Consider the following 21,164-nt stretch of genomic DNA (forward strand, 5'->3'; position numbering starts at 1 on the left):
GTAATGTCTATCTATGCAGTAGTAGATGCTGGTAATCATCATGGTGGATGTTTATCAAAACCCATCTCTAGCTGCACTTGCATTTTAGCATCCTGAGGCATCATATGATGATCGTGGAGGTATGTATCTGCCATCTGATTGTTCTAGTAGCAGCTTGCAGATTCCATTTATGAGAGTACATACAGATCCATGTTTTTTTTACAGACAATCAGGTGCCTTGTGCTTTCAACAAGGTCCCACATGAGTGGCAATGAAAAAGATGTGTTGATCTCACTCGCATTAAACTGTTCGTGCTTTCTCTCCGCAACGCGCGCGCGTGTGTGTGCGCGCGCGCGCGTAGTGCTACACACACACATGCATGATACATAAGCCCTATAATAAACTGGGAAAAAAACCATAAAATTTTATAATTTTCGAGAATGCAAAAGAAAAGAACATTCCATGAATACCAAACAAAGTGTAGTATATGGAGGAACAAACCTGTCCTTTGCATAAATATCCGCTCCATATTCTCTTTTGATTTCTTGATGCTTTTCTATTCAATGCCTTTATCAAGGGAAAACTCCTAGGAGTCCACATGCAAGGGGTACACTCATCATGATGCCAAGGAGGAGGGAGTGACACATCATGTGATGAGGAGCAGATAGATTTAAGTGAAAATACCATTTGTAAAATAGCTTAACATCAACGCAGTTACATTTCTGTTTGCATGCTTGCCATGCTTCCCTTTCTGCCCGAGAGATATCCACCCAGGGGTGAGAGCGATCCACCATGGCTTCAACCATGTTGAAGTCCCCAATCATAGAACTGTTCCTAACTTCTCCCACATGGTAGCCGTCTCCGCAAAGTCATTAGGAGCATACACATTGCAAAGGGTAAACTGAACAAAGGAGTTCTTTAACTTTAGCACCAGCGCATGTCTAGTCTCCTTTCTGAACTGTTCCGTGTACGTCCACCCGGATCTGGGTAGCGCGGTAGTCCCACCCGCTCATGGTAAGGTGCGTTAGTGCAAAAAGTTCCACCCCTCTCGAGATTGGGGGGGTGGTCATCTTCAATTTTCAGTTCCTGCAGACACAGAAAATCAACATGCCATGCATCAAAGAGATTTACATCCCCTGTATTTTCCACAAGTGAATTTTAACCTTTGAGTGCATAGACATTAAACATCTTGGGACATATCTAGCTTAATCGGCTCGAGGGCCGCCAAAGCATCATACTTGTTACCGAGGATGAGGGTTTTCCCTTTTGGCACGAGCTTCTTTCTTGAGGGAACCTTTACTTGGCCCCTCTCGTGGGACATTAGAATTTTTGGATCGTAGTGGGGACCGTGATAGAGTGTTCTTACCTGGCACTCCAGAGCCCTGACCTTTTGACACTGCCCCTGGTGTTGGAGCCACATGTACAGGGGATGCATCAGAGGGGTTCGGAGATGTGTCTGCACTCTTCTTGGAGTCTTCACTGGCATTGGAGCTGGTGCCACGGTTGGTGGGCTGAGGGCAGTGTTTGGCGAAGTGACTAGCTTGCTTACACTTATAGCACGAATCCGGGAAAGTGCTGAAGCGAACAGAGATGTTATAAATTTGATCCCTTCCGGAGTCATAAGTGACAGGACATTTGGGATGTCGTTTCTTTTGTCCCACAAAATGCAGCACCAGCGTGGCCGTCGGCCTTCATTATGTTCCAAAGGAGGCGTGTATAGAACCTTGCTGAGTAGTCCGGCCACTGTGTGGCGAGCTCCGCCCAAAGATAGTAAGGAAGGTCAGATGTTGTCTCTCCGCACCATTGACTCCACCAGGACTTGGAAAAAGCCTTTGCCAACAAAGTGAAAGTGAGCAAGAGTAGCTTTACCTTGAAACGCTGTCGCGAACCACTGCTTGAAATCTTCTTTTGACGGGATGCATCTTGTGAAGTACAAGTAGGCCCCGTACTCTGTTGCTCGCTTAAACTCAAGGCATACGCGATCCATGGAGAGCACAGTCAAGACGTTCCTTGGGTTCGAGGGCGGTGATCATCAACGAGGTTTGCTTTAGTGGTTCGAACATCAGCTGACGATTGCATCTTGTAAGCTCTGCATGACGGTGGCATCCACTGTTCCGAAGGATAAAGTGTCAGCATACGAAAGAGGCTGAGGCATAAAGTTCTGTGTACCTTGGTTAAAAGGAGAGGACATAGAGACAAGTGTTGTAGCAAAATCACTGTGGAATGCAGGAGGATCGGACTGAATCAGATCCGCTGCATGATGACCAGCCAGGTGTCCACTCGTTTGCATGATGACCAGCCAGGTGTCCACTCGTTTGCTGCAGTGCTAACCCAAAGGCGACATGGGCATTCTTGCCATAAGCAGTGTTCCAAAAAAACTATTTTCCCAAAAAGTACAAAACCTTCATCTAAAAATTGTGAAATTATTTATAAAGAAAATTTTCAAATTTTGAAGGTTTTTGTTCTACAACCCCGGGGAAAGAAAAAAAAGAAAAATTATTCCCGGGGAAAGCCTGCAAAGCTGTAGTTTATTTTTCCATGTCTACCATCTTTGGAAATTTGAAGAGAGAAGGAGCTCAATTCTTTATCCACTGGGTACAGCACAAGCTAATATTCCGAAGGTACAATTACCCCTTTTACTTATAGTTTGCATTTCTTCCTATTCTTTTCCATGATGATTTTTATTTCAATCAAATTAGCAAAATAATTTCTTATTCTATGTACATTTTTCAAAGTCCGAGACCTTTATAGTCTAATTAGCAAAATAATTTCTTATTCTCTATACGTTTTTCAAAACTAGAGACACCCTCAAAGTCTAATTTTTACCCTTTTACCTTTATTAGTTTAGCCTTGGGATCTAGAATCTTAGGGCTAGGCTAGAATCTTAGGGAAATTAAAGATTGGGATATACTATTCCTAAACCCAAAGAGAATTTATTATTTAATCAAATTGTGGTGAAAGTCTTAAGATAAATTAATTTTTAGAGAAAAAATAGTCTAGATGCTTTAAATTAATGTGAACCTAAGTCTTAGAGAAGCTCTTGGATTAAGCTATGAAGGATGAGATTTAATAGGAGAATTAGACTTAAATTATAAATTTAGGGTTACCCCCATGCTAAAAGAAAGAAACTAGGGATAAAAATGTAGAGAGACAAAGTTCATAATAAGATGAGAGAATTATCCTAGTTTTATGAAAGAGAACTAATGATTATTAAGACCCAAGTTTAATTTTAAAAGTAAGGATAACCTAGAATTCTAGAGAGAGAGAGAGAGAGAGAGAGAGAGAGAGAGAGAATTATCCTAGTTTTATGAAAGAGAACTAAGGATTATTAAGACCCAAGTTTAATTTTAAAAATAAGGATAACCTAGAATTCTAGAGAGAGAGAGAGAGAGAGAGAGAGAGAGAGAGATTATCCAATATGCACGGGTGAGATTAAGGCCAAGGATAGTCCAATATCTAGATTTAATCTTTAGAAGCAAGATTGTGTAGATGTCGATAGATTGGGTCAACCTCTCCAAAGAAAATATTGCTTTAGAGAGAGAAAATCTTAATCAATCCTTAAATCATGGATATTGAGAGTATTGTATTATCCCTAATCAAGTGCAAAGTCATATCTTAGAAGGAAAATCTTGAGTACATTGAAGAGATTAAATTAAATGATCCTTAGTGATGAACAAGAACTACGATCAAAAGCAAGGACATGATGTATTCAATTCAAAGAGGCCAAGTCCTTAAGTTGTGAAATATTTGGCATCCCAAAAAAAGAAGAAGAGAAATGAATCGTGAGAAGAAATCAAGCTTGGTATGATTCAAAAACATTACAAGAAAAAGATTACATTAATCTTTGGTGCATAAGTGTGCACTAAGAGAATGACTAAAGACCCTTTAGAGATTTTCACCATAAAGATAGAATTCGACTAAGAGAAATAGACTCACATCCACTTCAACACAAGTGCTAGATAATCCTACGAGTTGCTACTATTGTTGGTCGTCACCTATCCAAAAGCACGAACACTCCAGGTACCAACATCAATAGCCACGTATGTCTAGTACCAACACGCATACTTAGCCACCAAGCATTACCCTGCACGTTTCACTCTAGAGCTGCAACCTATTCATCACTTGACCTACCTTGCCTGAGCAGTTTTTTAGCATTTCATGTAAATCGATTTTTTTTTCTCTCATGTTCTCATAACAATGTAATCAAGGGATAACCAAGCTAAGTGTAATGCCAGCATCAAAGGGATGTATATTAGTTAGTCTAGGATACACATATGCGTAGTTTAGACTAAGGCCACAAGTCTGGGTGCTCGGGCACTCTTTCCATGATGAATGAACGCATAAATCATTTATGAAATCTTCAAGAAATGTCCTTAGAAATCCTTAAATGTAGTATTCATAAGTCGTTGGAATGTGGTTGGTGCATTTGTGAGACCAAAATGGCATAACTCTATAAGCAAATACACCATGTTCTATAACAAAAGACGCCTTAGCTTGATCCTGAGGAGCAATGGAAATTGGATTATATCTCAAGTATCCATCTAAGAAGTTGTATGCTTCCTTGCCAACTACGCATTCAAGAACGTATTTTGAATATGGAAGGGGTAATAGTCTCTTCTCATAACCACATTTTCCTTCTTGAGATCAACAGATACTCTCAATATTCTATTCTTTTGGGTATAACCATAATTGGTGAAACATAGTATGAGTATTCAATCTCGTAGAAAAATCCACATTCAATAAGCTTGTCCCTCTCTTCCTTAATAAATTTAGCATACTTGGGATTCACAGAATAGGGTCGTTGTTGGATAGGTCTAGCATTTGGTACCATGGGGATTGTGTGTTGTGCACAAGCTGAGTGGGTATTCCTTTACTATCAGTAAATCCATGCCAAGCAATCCTTATATTCTTTGAGGAGAGAAATGAGTTCCGCTTCCTGACTCTGAGTGAGGTCTTTTTCTATAAACATTGGTTTAGGGTCTTTCCAAGGTTCAACCAAGTCTACTTCTTTTACTTCAGTCGGGTCATTGTAGACTCCTCCCATGTCACTTGGTTTTTTCAATTGTAAAAGATTTATAGTGCTTCGGTGCAAGGTGTAAGTCAAGTGTTGTGGCAATATTAAACACTAACTTGCAGTCCCCAATTGTAAAAGATTTATAGTGCTTCGGTGCAAGGTGTAAGTCAAGTGTTGGTTCATGATCTTCTTTCGCTACTTTAGCTTCAGCTTCAGCTTCCTTCTCCTTTTCAGCCAGCTCTCTATTTTTCTTTCGCCTAGTTGAAGGATTAATCTTTAGTTTGCCAATGATTTCCATTTTAGTCAGTGGAAGGAGGGTGGCAATATATAACTTTTTATAATTCTTCATCCCAATTATTAATAAACTTGCAATGTGCATCAAATGTACCGACATACTGTAGCTATTGGTGGGCGGTAGTAGCCATCCTTTTATGATGATTGGTTGCATAAAGCATATGTCTCCACCATTTTTAAGATATTTTGAGAATGCTCATTCCTGACTTTAGATTGGGACTTAGTGTCAGTCTCATAGCTTGCTAGTCTCCGTTTCAGTTTCACTTCCCAAGGTTTCTTTTGATATTATCAGTTGTGTTTTATTAGTGGTTTTTGCAGACTTGGTGTCGCTTTTGGTTTCCATTCCAAACTCATTTCACCATCGGTGCTTGTGTTAGAGTCATTCCATGTGGATTCAAGCTCACTATATCCAATCCCTTCAATATCAAAGTGTAAAGCATGAATCATTCGTAATGGTACAACCTTCCAGGGTTCTTCACCATCAGGTGTAACCCATGTAGACCCTCTTATTCCCCAGCTATCAATTGTGGCCACCATGTGTATCCAAATTCAAATCATCTTCAAGTTTTATGGCTTGTTTTTCAACATCCTTGTAGAGTGGGTCCTTCCCTACCTCAAATCTCTTCCCTACAAGTGTAACAATATTTTAATAGGATTGAACGGATGGTGATGTCAACATGATTTTCAATAATCCTCCATTATCCATAGGATGTACGTGGTCGGTGACAAGATCAACCTTGATGATTGAATCATCAAATTAGAGGTAGACATGATTCTTAGACCCCAATCGTGATCATGTTGGCTTCTCTCATGAAAGAACGTCCTAAGATCATTTCATATGATTCAGGTTGTTTGGAAAAGTCCATAACAATGAAAGTATGTTCAACTCGATGTTGATCTTAAGACCTTGCAACAACTCGATAGGTTTGGTGATTGTTTCATCAATCGTTATTGACAATAATGTCGGTGACTTTAAGATGTGGCTTGGCCATCTTTTCCCAGAATTTTTTGGTAATTATGCTTACTATCGTACTTCCATCTAGGACTCCCATTATTGTGATGCCCTTGGCGATGTGACTGGTAGCTCATCACCTTCAAAATGTTGGCCTACTTTATTGAGTGGAATTTTTACCCACGGACTTAGCATTTTATTCTTCCATTGGGGGTTTTGATTCGGGCATGACTTGAGGTGTTCCATCGCATAATGGAGACATGCCTTATGTATGGTGGTAATCCTATGTTGAGTTATCCATCAAGGAAAGCTCTCATTGCTACACAAATAACTTGGGATCTCCACTCAATTTGGTGGTTATAGTTGTGCTTGTTTGTGAATACATAAAAGCTAACAATTTAGGAATGTTAAGAGGCAAACCTGTCACCCCCTTTTTATAGGAAAGTGTTGGTGAAACCGGAATATCCATCTTTGAGATAAGCTCAGGGTTATCGTACTCTAATTGTCCCTTAAACCAATGAGGAATTAGATTACCTAGTGGATGCCTCGGTCTCTTCTATGATGAAACTTGGCACTTCTAGGGGTTTGTGAGTCTCGACAGATATTAAGGTGCTATAGGGTGCACAATGTGAGACTTTCACTTGCTTGGGATTTGGTTTTTATTCCTCCTGTGTCTTAATAACTAAATCATCGAGCTCTTGGAATTGCTCAATCTCCTTCTTAGAGTTAGGATAAGAACCTAGTTTTGCTTTGCGTGATTTATTTTCAAGAACTCTAATTTCCTTTAGTGTCTCATTTTTTGTTTCCTTGGTTTTGGTTTGTATGTCCCTATTGTGTTCAAAATTAGCACATGTATCTAGGTAATCTAAGCCCTCATCTAGGTCCCTTATAAAGACTGTTTCTTGTAGTGTTGCCAAGTTTTTCTTTTTCATTTCTCTTACTTTTCCATTATTAACTGACTTCTTTCTCATATGGTCCTTCTTCTTTTTAGACCCTTCTACCCAGGTAACGGATCATTGTTGAAGTACATGTTGGTTTTGAGCTTATAGTTAGGTGATAGTGTTCAAGGGTGTAAGATTGGGTTTTCTAAAGGATTTTCCCTGCGTTTGATCACTCACTCCAATCATGTTTAGTGGTGTAATGATGGGTCTCATTTACAGATATGTTAGCACAAGTTTATTGGGGCAGTCTTTAATCCAATGATCTATGCCACAACAATTATAAGTTGCAGGTGGCATGTTTGAGGATGCAACCTTGTTAAGTTAAGGAAAATTTACAAGACACTCCAAGACTCGATGGGGACCTTAGCAGTGGTAACATTGAAGAGGCATCCTTTTTCATGTAGCATTTATGTTCTAGCCCCTTCCTATAGCAGCAAGCTAGTAAACTGGCATGACTCCTCCCTCCCATTAACTATATAACAGTCAAGGTGAAGTTTGGGGTCCTCAAAGAAGTGTGTGATGGGTTTGACATCAACCTTGTCCTCTTGATAATCAATAGGCTGCTGAGGTCCTAAAACTGGTGGAGGTAATGGTACACATTAACGCATTATTCAGGCTCTTGGATACAAGTTGTTATGTGGGATTCTTAATAATGGCGTGATTTGTTGTGGTAGGTACTAGTGCTAATATTTGTGGTGGTTGTGGCAAGGTTAGCTATGGTCTGGATGTGTTAGCAATAGCCTGTAGCAGTAGACGGGTTCATCAATCTTAGGCTAGGTACTAGGGCTAATATTTGTGGTGGTTCTGGAAAGGCTAGCTATGGTGGTCTGGCAATAGCTTGTAGTAGTCAAGTTTGTCAATCTCGGGCTTTGTGACCATAGTGCCCACAAAAGCCACATTCACAATTGTTAACGAGCTCTTAGAATTGGAAATTTGCTTGTGGTATGCCATTGACGGTAGATTGAACACAAGTGAAGCTCTCTCCTTAGGTACATGTGTACATTGTTAGGAGCGGGAGCTTTGTTGGTCTTCATTTCCTCTTGAAGAGACTTCGAGAAGGCATTCCAAGTCATTTCCACTAAAGTACTCTATAGGTTTTTTAGTTGTGGTGCTACAATCGAGGGCCATTGACTCCCTTTATCATGAGAGTATCCTCTAGCTGGTTGGATGGCATTAGCTGTGACTTCATCCCGTGCAGTGATACCTCTAATGACCAAGTAATTATAGATATGCTCATGCTTAAGTCCATGGATAAATCAATCAAGTAATTGATTATTTGAGAAGCGCTCATGTAGTGCATAACAAGAGTTCAAATGTTTAAGTCAACCAATAAAATCTCTCACTAACTCATCTTCTTTTATGTCAACTTTGTGTAGTTGTGAAGTCAGCTCCACAAGGCTCCTTCACGCACAAACTAGTTTAGGAATAACCTTCTAAGAACCGTAAAGGTCAGATGCTCCTCCTCAACTCTTAGGGTTCGATACTAATCACCAGCATCCTTGCCATCTAGTGTAAGGCAAAAGGCGTTGGCCTTTGCAAGCTCATTCTTCTCGCCTAGGGCTTCACAAACTTGATAAAAAAATTTTGAGGTGTCTTCTAGAATCGCCTCCATTTGAGCTTCGTAATATGTGTAGCCTTTCTAGAGTTACTCCATTTGTTATCTCTCAAATAGGTGTTATACTTTTGGTTACTGCTCTTCCAAATGCTTATGCAAAAGCTACTGGATCGGTTGGTAGTGCAGTTTGTTGGAGCAATCGGTACAACAGGTGTGGCATGTGGTATGAAGGGTGCTGCTTGCAGGGTGTAGTGGCATGAATCTCGGTGGAGTAATATGAGTATGATAAGTGGAGGGGCGTACAGAAACTCCAATGGGCAGTGATGTAATATGTGCTAATGAAGCTAATGGTTTAGTTATTTGCGAAGATATCCCCCTTGCTCTTGGGTGCATTTATGGTAATGGCAGAGTAGAGGGAGATGCAGTGAATGGAGGATATGGAGTGAAGGCTCCTCTGGTGGCCCTAGCAGGATATATGGATGTGTTAAATAGGCCTAGAGCGATGATTGTGGGGGATTCGTGTGACTACTATTGCCACCACAGTTGTGACTAAGGGCATGATACTAATAGGTAACGTATTGGGGTTGGTCACGATTGTTGTTATGAGTGGTGTAGTACTCAGCACCATAAGGTTTGGAATGGTGCTAGTAGTATTCTGTGTAGGCACATCCCTACAGTCTAGAAATTTGAAGCTCATGCTCTTTGCAGGTTCTTGGATTCCCACGTAACCTTGTGGAATGGAAATTAGAGCTTGGTCTATGGTGTAGCGAGATGTCACTATATATGTGGGATCAGTCGAGCTTATCGGCGGTGTCTCTATCTTGCTTAGGATAGGACCACATGCCCAATCTGTGTCACATGATGTCGAGAGGGTATGGTGATTCCATGTCTCAGCCTCTCTTGCTCCACCATAGCATGAATACAATCCATGAATATCTAGAGAGGCTTGTTCCTTATCCTTGGTAGCACCACACGAAACTTGCATAATTTCATCTCAATTGATAGCATAGATGAGGCCCATAGCCAAGCCTGTCAAGGTTTTATGAGTCGCAATCAAATTGCGTAATTTCATCTCAACTAATAGCATAGATGAGGCCCATAGCCAAGCCTGTCAAGGTTTTATGAGTCGCAATCAAATTGCCAATTCTTAGTTTGCAATAGTTGTATATGAGAATCTTATGTCTAGATCCATTTTGGATACAAATTCGTCATGGTCGGTATCCTCTACGCTATCAAGAACATGGAATAAATGGCCGATTTGGGTAGCATGGGCAAATGGTGCAGTTTGGGCTGCTAATCTTTATTGGGCTCGATGTAGAGTTTCCTCTTTCTCTAGCATCTAAAATTAGGGCCTCTACTTCTTGCACTTCTTCTTCTATCTTGCCCCTGCCATCTAGCAATAATATTTGTGCAAGGTTAAGTTTAATAGGCGTTAGGTTATTAGTCATGATAAATTCTACGTGGACATGAATCTCTATGTCCATGGGGTTCGTATGTGATAAGGCTACGTTGGGTGTGGCCTTGGAGTTGACCTCAACTCCATCACCAGTTTGTCTAGAAGCTATACCCGAACCCGAACCCATGAAGTAATAGGTCATTCGGTCAATTAGGCTAGTGGAAAATCTTATGTTCACGGTTTGAGCAAGGTTTTCTCTTCCTAGGTCTTATAGTTCTTTCATTGATCCAAGATCAAAGGAGGTGTCAGTACGTGAGAGTCTTAAGCCTTACACCATGCTGAATCGATTCCCTAAAAAAGGTCCCAAGCCGAGGGTGGGATGGTAGGAGCCTAGTTGGATGGAAGTGCTTTCCTCTAAATCCGTGTCTAAAACGCGCCCAGATTGCAAGTACATGCCATTTCGGGTTGTTTTAGGGCTAGGGGGATATCCCAGACACTTGGCATAACCAATGGACCGAATTCAATGAGATTAGTTGTTGGATTAATCTTAATGATAAAAATTAGATTAATGCAAAAATTAATTTGAAAATTAATCTCTCTAATCCACCCACTCAAATCTGAATGTTAGCAAAAAGAGACTAATATTGGCCATGTAAGAAGTCTAAACTTGGGTTTACCCTATGCCTAAATTTCAATTCCAGGGTATAACTACCTAAATAAAATCAAATTCGAGACCCAATTACTGTTTTTCAAAACAAAAAAAAAACTTCATAGAAAAACCAAAAAACCCAAAAATGCAAAAATTACAAAAATGGTGAAGGAATTAGGGGTTAAAGGTAACAATAAGCAAAATATTGTCTACACGTGAGTGAGTTTGTGTGAGAGAGATCGAGTTGCCAGACGCTTGAGCTATGAGAAGTGTGCAGCGAGACGAGGACGTGAACTCTCACATGCTACCTATAGGAATTCCAAGCTCAAGCTACGAGGTAAGTGACAGACCTTGCCTGTGCATTTGTGTGCTTGCTATGGCATATTAGTTCTCAATTCGAGCATTGTATGCTCTCGAGTGCGGTGTGGTGAAGTCCCCACACGACAAGAGTGACTCCTATGCCTTTCCCATGGTGTAAGGGCTTACCATAAATGGCACCACTCTACACTTGAATAGCTCCATCACTTATCCACCATTGCATCTTGAATGCCTCTGTGTTGTATTTTTTTAAAATAGTAACGAGGTTATGCTAGCAAGGAAAGATTAGAGTAGGAAAATCAATCCTATTTGTGGATTGTTGATGCATTTTATACTCATTTTTGCATTCTGTATGATTCTTGCTCTTGTTATTTTTCTTCTTGCTACCCTTAATCCCCTAATTCCTTCACCATTTCTGTAATTCTATATGATTCTTGCTATTGTGAAGTGGGAATTTTGGTATATATGTTTATTTTGCAATTTTGGTGACGTGTGTTTAAAGAAGTAGCTATAGGTTTTTAAATAATTTCTATAATTGTGCCACCATTACCTTCTTCTCCACATTGCACACACCTTTACAACTCACCTTACATAGCCAAAGGTGACCAACTTGCTACAAGGTAAGTGTATTGCCCTTGGTACTCTCTCTCTCTCTCTCCGCCCCTTTGTCTCTGTATCTCTCTCTTCAGAGATTTGCTCAATGTTAGGTATGTTTGCCATGCTCTATCTACCTTTCCTAAGAAAATAAAGTTCTATTGTTTCTGTATGTGTGTGTGTAACCTTTAGAGCTCACTAGAGCTCTCTCTCCATAATAGATCTAGACTTGTTAATGTCTGTTGTCTTCTTTCTATCCGTTATTTCAAGGTAAAGCAAGGATGGATTCATCACAATAGAAATCATAGTAGCAAGGTGGTTTTTCTCAACCAAGTATGAATCTTTCTTTGCACGAGTTGCCAAGAAGTCACTAGTGCTCAAGCAAGGATGGATTTGTCAGCACTTCATATTGATTGCAAGCACTCTCATTACAATATATTTATCACTTCTTCTTTCGTTGCCAAGGTATTAGTGTCATTTAAAATGACCAATGCATGATATTCTATGTTTCAAGGCCATATTGAAGATTTTCATGGTGGAAGCGTGTGCACATTCAGGTGGCAGGATAGTGCTCGAGAGTTGATTCGATCGTATTAGGCTGTGATGAAGAGAAAGGAACGTCATACCAAAAAAGTGTTGAAATATACAAGTGAATAGGGTGTGTGTGGGAACAAGCTCTTGGATAGAGGCTATAAAAGAGGAGATGTAATTGTGAAAGAACCTGTGAAAAGGTTAGAAGAATCTACTGGGAGAGAATAATGGGTAGCATGAGGGAATTTAGGAGTGTGGAGATATTCTGGGAGATATTCAGGGAAAAGAGAAGAGGTGGAGAGAATCAGGCAATAGGTGGAGATATTCTGGGAGTGAATCATGGAGAAATCAATGGGATTTGATGCTTGATGTAAACTCTATAAATTGAGGCATAGCCCTAATGAGAATTTGCTGGTTTTTGAGTATCCATGCCTACATTAATCTATTTGCTAATTATTCACTAATTACGTCTTAATCATTTGCTAATCACTTTGTTAATGATGTTGATTCTAGTGTATGATCCACCATAGCTCATCATTATGCTCAAATTTCAACATGGTATTAGAGCAATGCCTAGAATCAACCAGGTTTATGAGCCCATTAGTTAATTAATTAGGATTAGTAGATAATTAGAAAAAAATCAAATTTTTAGTGAGTTTTTCACTTTCCCCTTCACCCCCAGCCAGTGGAGGACTCCATTCTCCTTGCACACATAACATTAGGCTAAGCCCTTTAGGTACTTATAGTAGACTCATAGGGCTACACACACCTTAAATCTTGTGGGCCAATTTAGCGCAGAACTGCAGATTTTTGCAGATTGAAGGGCGCCGTTTTTCTGAGGAATTTTTGCCATTGCTACTTCATAAAGTCAAATCCTTCTAATTCCTCCTAACCCAAGGGGTAATCAAGCATGCTCTACAAGCTGGTGAAGACAGAATTCAGTTTCATCAAGTCTACAGTGAGATCCAAGCTCTTCATCAAATTTGCAAGTGACTTTGGTAAAACAGAGATTAAGCTTTCAATATTTGGTCAAATCTTGTGTTTCTTGGCTTAATCCTCTACTAGACTCATTGCTATTGATGCCTTTGAAAGCATTTGAGCTCATTTGAAGTGGAAGGCACCAGATCTGGACTCCCTGCATACTCTGTTTTTTGCACACAAAATAGAGCATTAATTTACTAATCAGTGATTAATCAGTGCTAATCACTGTATTTTGGTACAATTGAGGATTCAAATTAACCATTAGCTATCTGATACAGATCCCTATAACTTCAGATTGTAAATCGGAGTTGGTTTGATACTCCAACCATCCCGTACAAATTGGTTACCCTTGATTTAATGTAATTTCTGGGAAAATGCTGATAAAATTGTGATAATCATCATTTTGCATTTAACCCTTGGTTAATGCCTGTAAATTTCACTCAAATTCAAGATTATTCACAGCCAGAGTTGCATTTGGAATGGGCATGAGAATGAATGCTATACACATTATGTATTGGGCACATTTTATCAGTGTAAAAATGGGAACAGACACTGCCCTTGTCCAGATTAAGGCAAGAGGTAAGACCTCCCGTATAAATTTGGGTTTGCATTACATAATGATACAAAATAAACATAAAAAGCCCAAAGGAACTATCAGCAAAACATTGAAACATGTTGCTCACATGGAGCAAAAAGACCTGATGGACAAGCTCATGGCCCCAGCCATGAAAGAAGAAGAATATCTCTTCCCAAGAAGAGGATCCACACCGAGAAGAAGATCTGAAGGAAGACATGGACACGAGAAGAGAAGCTGTCCCACAAGAAGAGAAGCTGCCTCGAGAAGACTGAAAGAAGAGACGGACGCGTGGAGAGATGCTGCCACGAGAAGAAGACTGAAGACAAGAGAAGATGTGAGGCTCCAAAGAGTGAGGAGCCATGTGAAAATCGCTGTGAGAGAGAGAGAGAGAGAGAGAGAGAGAGAGAGAGAGAGAGAGAGAGAGAGAGAGAGAGAGAGAGAGAGAGAGACCCCACAACCCAATATAAACCTGTCCCAATAAAGTAAAACCACCTCTGAGCCACCGATGATGTAGGCCACGTGGTAGATGTATATGTGAGCACTTTAGTCAAGGTCGCGGGCACTTATAGTAGCCTTGGACACATAGAGAGAGAGAGTGTCAAGGATTATGGAGTTTAGGGACTTGAGGCACTGGTCGCGGACTATCAAGTAAGAAAGAAACTTGATACAGGGTCCAGGTGTGCTGAGATAACTTGAGGGGAGGAGTAGACACTAGTCGTGGACTACCAAGTAAGGGGAGGCAAACTTGGTATAGGGTCTAGGTGTACTAGGAGTATTCACTTGAGGGGAGGTGTTGAAATATACAAGTGAATAGGGTGTGTGTGGGAACAAGCTCTTGGATAGAGGCTGTAAAAGAGGAGATATAATTGTGAAAGAACCTGTGAAAAGGTTAGAAGAATCTATTGGGAGAGAATAATGGGTAGCATAAGGGAATTTAGGAGTGTGGAGATATTCTGGGAGATATTCAGGGAAAAGAGAAGAGGTGGAGAGAATCAGGCAAGAGGTGGAGATATTCTGGGAGTGAATCATGGAGAAATCAATGGGATTTGATGCTTGATGTAAACTCTATAAATTGAGGCATAGCCCTAATGAGAATTTGCTGGTTTTTGAGTATCCATGCCTACATTAATCTATTTGCCACTAATTACGTCTTAATCATTTGCTAATCACTTTGTTAATGATGTTGATTCTAGTGTATGATCCACCATAGCTCATCATTATGCTCAAATTTCAACAAAAAGCATGTGTAAGGACACAAAGCATGAGGATAACAATACGTCACGATGATAGAAAAATATGCAAGATTTTTAAGGTGGTTGCTACTTGCTTTGAAGAACAAACAGTAGGGATGGATGTGGATAATTGGAAAAACATATTCAAAAACTTCTTCTCCATCCACCCTTCCCAATGTTTCATGATGCATCATCACAAGTTGAAGCACTTATGCTATCTAACATCCATCACACACTTACACAAATGAAAGTGCCAAGGACAAATGATGAGTTCTTCCTCCTCAAGCAATCAATCATCATGATGTTATTAAATTCTCAAGTTAGTGGATCCAAAGATGTGAATGTCTCTGAAGCTGCAAAATTCCTTGGTATCCATAGACGGAATGTTTAGTCAACAATCTCTTGGTTATCTCAAGAAGAGCCATTGATCTTACCTTTAGATGCCACCATGTGGTAGTGCAATTGAAAAGGAGATTCACGACTTTATTGTTGAGTGTTGGACATCCGAGACTTGCGTTTCCCCAAACAAAAGAGATGTGTGGTACCACAGGATAAGGACGGGTGCATATGTGGAGCATCTGATTCGTCTCCTCTTACGTATACTTTTATAAAACCATAGTCACAACTCTTTATATTTCAATACATATTGCAAATCTTTTTCTTGCATTAGCTCATTGCATAATCCTACTCAAGGTGTTTTTTTTTTAAGTTTGGCATTAGAGAAGAGACGGGCTTAGTACCCATGGGACCCCCCTTATCCCACAAATCAGGGGCAAGGCACAACAATCGGGGTAGCCAGCAGGGTTCGAACCCATAACCTGGGTTTTGACAACGAAACATCTACTCAAGGTGTTTGCTTGATGTAAATTTATAGTGCAACAAAGCTCTGTAACGTTGCTTCCTAGTAGTGAAAACTTACAGAGCTTTAAAGTATTAACTTTACTACTTCAAAGCTTTCAAACATTGCTTTGAAGCACTGCATTGCTTTTAGCAGCTTAAGGCTAGTTTCAAGCATTTCTAGGGAGCTTCCATGCATTTGTCTTTCCCCTCTAAGCACTCTCCAAATACTTTAAAGCAATATTGTATGTTTTACAAAGCTTTAAATCCATGTCAGAAAGCTTTTAAGGATATTACAAGACTTTATAGCATTGTTTCTATGCTTTGAAAGGCCTTAAAGCATTGAGACATGTGTTGATAAATTTTGGAGGCTTTCAAGCTATATGGTTCTCCTCTGGATGGATATGGAAACAGATTTGAATCATGGATACATAGCTTTAAATCTTTATGTAAAATTTTGAAGATATCTTGAAAGCCTTGGACATAGCTTCAGTCCATTGACATAGATGTCTAAGGTTGTAGGGAATAACTTTAAAGCATTCTGAAACTAATTGCCTAGCAGTGAATTGATTAGACTAAACTTTAAAGCAATGAGAGTTGGATATAGTTGTAGCACTGTAAAGTAGTTCTACATAGCTTTTTAATTTTCCAGAGCTTTAAAGATAGTTGTTAAAGCTTTAAAGCTGATAGAGATGATTTAAAGCAGATTGTCTTCATTGTGTATTCCAAGATATGTATCCATCAACTGAAATCTCACTAACAAGGTTTCAAGGCCCTGAAGTTGTCCTTTGTTGGTAAGCTAAAGGATAGGTATACCTATTGTTGCATTGCACATGTGCTAATGATTTTTTTGAAAGTCATTCAATCACATGCGCAATGCACAATTTAGCATGCATGGAGTGGGTTGTACATGTACTTGCACTCTATGTGTGAGACATGCTCAGTCATACAATTGTAATTCAACTCAGCATGTATACAAGAGTGAATGATATTTAGGAATCGGTTCTTTGCACAAAACCAAATCGGTCCATGTTTTATAAACATAAATGTCTCATGGGAACATGTTCTTCATGTAGTGTGCACAAATTGCTTCTTTGTCCCCAAGAGATGGGCGTGAATAACTTGTTGCTCCCTGTTAAGGTCTATCAGGATATAAAGACATGTACAGAAGACAATGGGAAGTTAAAGAAGAGAAAAGATTTGATACATATAAAGATGCAATGTAGGGATATGATTAATCTCACTTGAGCTTCTTCATCAGTCAACAATTTCATTTATAGTGGCATGCTGAGTAGTTTAAGCATGCGTATCACAATTTCCAGGTAATTTTGTTGTTTCAGTCATAGACTTTGTTGAGAAATACTCATTTAAGGAGCAGAAAGAAATATAGTCCATGCATTGGTATTTTAACCAGGTCACTATTTTGGTGCATATATGCTATTATCCTACTAACAAAGGTGAGTTGAAGAAGACCACACATTACTATATCTTAGATGATAAGATGCATGATATTTTATTTGTGCAACATTGATTTCTTTTGCATGATGCATGGCTGAAAAGTCAAGGTGTTCAGTATAAGAGCCATTCTCTGATGGAGAAGCTTCATAGTTCAAAGCAAAAAAACCATTCTACTTTGTGGGTAGATTATTTGGGTTAACAGGAATTGAGATGACTTGGAACTTATTTGCTTTAGGTCATGGAAAAGGAGAACATGATGGGGCAGGTGTTATGGTTAAGAGAGCACGCACTATAGAGCAGCTCAAGTTGAATGGTGCAATTCTAAAATGTGATGCCTGATGTGGTAGTTTTCTTTAGGGCCAGGTTTGAAGCTGCTGAATGTAGTGGATTGGTCAAAACTCGTGTCTTCTGGGAAATCAAAGTAAGTGAGGTACAAAGATCACCAAAGTGGGACCCTAAATACACGCTCCCTACATTGTGCGAATGGATAATTAACAACTAACTCTTGCTCTTTTTTGAGATGCAAGAGGTTGTCATGTTTTTGTGATTTTTGTATGCAAGGCCATTGGAGAAGATGTGTCAACCGACCGCACACATGGAGACTTGGCAGTACTACAATATAGTCTCAGTGGAGCATAACGATGAGGATAAATAGGTGGAAGATGAAGAAGACGGGTTGAAAGATGAGGCTTTGATGGTAGAACATATGCGGGTCATCACGATGCCCTTTGTGTTGGGGACAACTTTGCAGTGTATCGTGAGGAGACAAATGCTGAAGGTGCAAACTTTTACATTCTAAAATGTGTAGCAAAAAAGGAGTTAAGAATGAAGGCACAAACGGATGGGTGGGAAAACCACATGTTGGCTAGCTCTTACATAGTGAAGGCATACTGGTATGATGTGACATGTGAGGTCTTAGACCGTAGTAATCACAACCTTAGTCTAACTAAACTGCACTTAATGATGTTTAAGAGATAGACAGATATGTGTCAATGCAATGCAGCTATATTAGATGATGAATGCGGTTACAATGAGATCTGAATAGATCTATGATACTGAATATGCTGCCTATATGCTGAATATACTGCTGTCCCATTGTCTTTCCCTTGTTTCTTGGGAGGGAAACGCTGAAGGGATGGCTTTGGGATTGAAGCAATGCTGATGTGATGCTGAAAACGCAGATGCTCTCCTGTTACCTGGGAAGGAAACGCTGAGGAGATAGATGCGTTGGCTGAATCTGCTGTTTACTGATGTAGATGCTGAAAACGCAGATGCTATGATGGATTGAATGCTGATGATGCTGGATGCGCTGCTGTTCTCAGTCCTCCTGGAGTAGAAACGCTGAAGAACACCCTCTTGAATGCTGAAAAATGGACTTGAGTGCTGGAATGATGAGGCGCTTACTTATATAGGTAGGAATGCTGCTGGTCGGCCAGATGCAGAAGTCCACGACTGCTGAATAAGCCTTTTCCTGCTGGTTGGCTGCCCCATAAATGAGTCTAAAAATTGCATAAAATAAACCATGTGATGCAGATGATGTGTACACTGTTGTAGGTGCCATTCCAGCCCCATACAATGATGTGCAAGCTAAATTAAATGCTTTTAATGCCTGTAAAATGCCTGATAAATCTTGATGATGCTAAAATGATGCCATGTCACTGTACACCTGAATGGTGTGCACGTGACATTCCCCGCTGCTAAATTGTTGCTTGGTGGTATATCGGCAACCTTCGACTCCTCTAGTGATCCTTCTCCTCCGAACCACTGCCCCTTCTATCTTCTGTTGCCCCCGAGACTGAGGTCGTCTGCAGGAGTGAAATCCTTTGGGCCAAGACTCCATGTACTGCGGGAACGGTCGTTCTTGAACCTCCTGAGGCGATGTTGAGCATTCTTCCGTCTTCTGTGGAAGAGAAACCCCCTGCTGGCTGCCAGTTGAAACCCAAAACTTATGTCCTCCTTTGATGATGGATGTCTTTTTTCCCCAGAGAGTTCATGGGTAAACATGTATGCCTTGCAGATGCAAGACTGACTGCTAAGATGTCTGCTATGCAAGCCATGTGCAACCCTAAATGCTGTGCAAGAATGCAGATGGATGGGTTACTAGTGCATACCTAAGGGAAAATCCCTAAGGGTGGCCTGCAAGATTTTGAGAACTGGGTTTATCTGTGCGGAAGCGATTAACATGATGTCTGACTGAATGACTGATGGAATGAACATGATCTAAGGCTGGTTACCCTGTAACGCTTTGATACCAATGTGACATGTGAGGTCTTTGACTATAGTAATCACAACCTTAGTCTAACTAAATTGCACTTAATGATGTTTAAGAGATAGAGAGATATGTGTCAATGCAATGCAGCTATATTAGATGATGAATGCGGTTACAATGAGATTTGAATAGATCTATGATACTGAATATGCTGCCTATATGTTGAATATACTATTATGCTGAATATATTGCTGTCCCACTGTCTTTCCCTTGTTTCCTGGGAGGGAAACGCTGAAGGGATGGCTTTGGGACTGAAGCAATGCTGATGTGATGCTGAAAACGCAGATGCTCTCCTGTTATCTAGGAAGGAAACGCTGGGAAGGAAACGCTGAGGAGATAGATGCGTTGGCTGAATCTGCTGTTTACTGATGTAGATGCTGAAAACGCAGATGCTATGATGGACTGAATGCTGATGATGCTGGATGCGCTGCTGTTCTCAGTCCTCCTGGAGTAGAAACGCTGAAGAACACCCTCTTGAATGCTGAAAAATGGACTTGAGTGCTGGAATGATGAGGCGCTTACTTATATAGGTAGGAATGCTGCTGGTCGGCCAGATGCAAAAGTCCACGACTGCTGAATAAGCCTTTTCCTGCTGGTTGGCTGCCCCATAAATGAGTCTAAAAATTGCATAAAATAAACCATGTGATGCAGATGATGTGTACACTGTTGTAGGTGCCATTCCAGCCCCATACAATGATGTACAAGCTGAATTAAATGCTTTTAATGCCTGATAAATCTTGATGATGCTAAAATGATGCCATGTCACTGTACACCTGAATGGTGTGCACGTGACATATGAGCATGTGCAACAACAAGATAAGTATTGACTACTTGATGACTAGCCCATTACTCTCATGTACTCACGTTTGGTGAGGGCCATTAAGTTTCCTATGGAACCGGTGGTGGTAGGTGAAAGGAAAATGTTTATCCTATCAAAAAGTTCTTGAAGCCATTTACAATAGCATGCCATTTGAAATTTAACATTGTATGGAAAGAGCCATTATAGTGCATCAACCATTTTTACAATAGCATGCCATTTGAAATTTAACATTGTATGGAAAGAGCCACTGTATGGAAAGAGCCATTATAGTGCATCAACCATTTTTATCATCATGCAATAAAATGTGCAGGGTTTTTTATCTTGTTGGTGTAATATGCTCTATCTTCTCTCTAGTTAAACTTGGATGCACATGTTTTTAAAACACAGATTTCTGGAATCTTACACAAATTTCTTTGAACGAGTTATCAGCATGCTTACAAGCAATCTCCTAGAACATCATCAACAACCAAATAGGTCTAATCTGCACTTTTTAAAGTTAGTGACTTAGCTAGACATGCATGTATTTAGATTCCTCCTTACGCTGCTATGGAGGATCAGGTAAATATTGATTTAAAGCAATACTTTAAAGTATTGCAGTAGAGATATAAAGCATTGTATGAGACCTTTTAAGCACTATACTAGAGCTTTCATGCATTTTGTAAGAGATTTTAAGCACTATACCAAAACTATAAAGCATTGCGTATTAGAAATTTAAGGTGTATTGAAATTGCAAAACTTTCCATTGATCTTATGTATAGAAAAAAGAA

The 21,164-nt window shown here is 39.9% G+C and overlaps 2 protein-coding genes across 3 annotated transcripts in view; one reads left to right on the forward strand and one right to left on the reverse strand.

Moving 5' to 3' along the window:
* Nucleotides 1-457, forward strand: part of LOC147615572 (potassium channel KOR2-like) — a 37,300-nt gene extending 36,843 nt beyond the window's left edge. For both annotated transcript variants that reach the window (XM_086779684.1, XM_086779686.1), the window contains one exon: nucleotides 20-457. The gene's annotated coding sequence lies outside the window, so the exon portion shown is untranslated. The remainder of the gene's footprint in view (nucleotides 1-19) is intronic.
* On the reverse strand, nucleotides 411-2,115 carry LOC147615573 (uncharacterized). The gene is made up of 3 exons (XM_086779688.1): nucleotides 1,849-2,115; nucleotides 1,346-1,722; nucleotides 411-1,065 (listed from the first exon to the last, which is right to left on the reverse strand). The coding sequence occupies exons 1-3, from the start codon at nucleotides 1,964-1,966 to the stop codon at nucleotides 904-906; spliced, it is 657 nt and encodes a 218-aa protein (XP_086635814.1). The 5' UTR covers nucleotides 1,967-2,115; the 3' UTR covers nucleotides 411-903.
* Between the last annotated feature and the right edge of the window lie 19,049 nt (nucleotides 2,116-21,164).

Source organism: Cibotium barometz, chromosome 40 (genome assembly GCF_041138505.1).
Source record: "Cibotium barometz isolate CiBa-2024 chromosome 40, ASM4113850v1, whole genome shotgun sequence".
Lineage (NCBI taxonomy): Eukaryota > Viridiplantae > Streptophyta > Polypodiopsida > Cyatheales > Cibotiaceae > Cibotium > Cibotium barometz.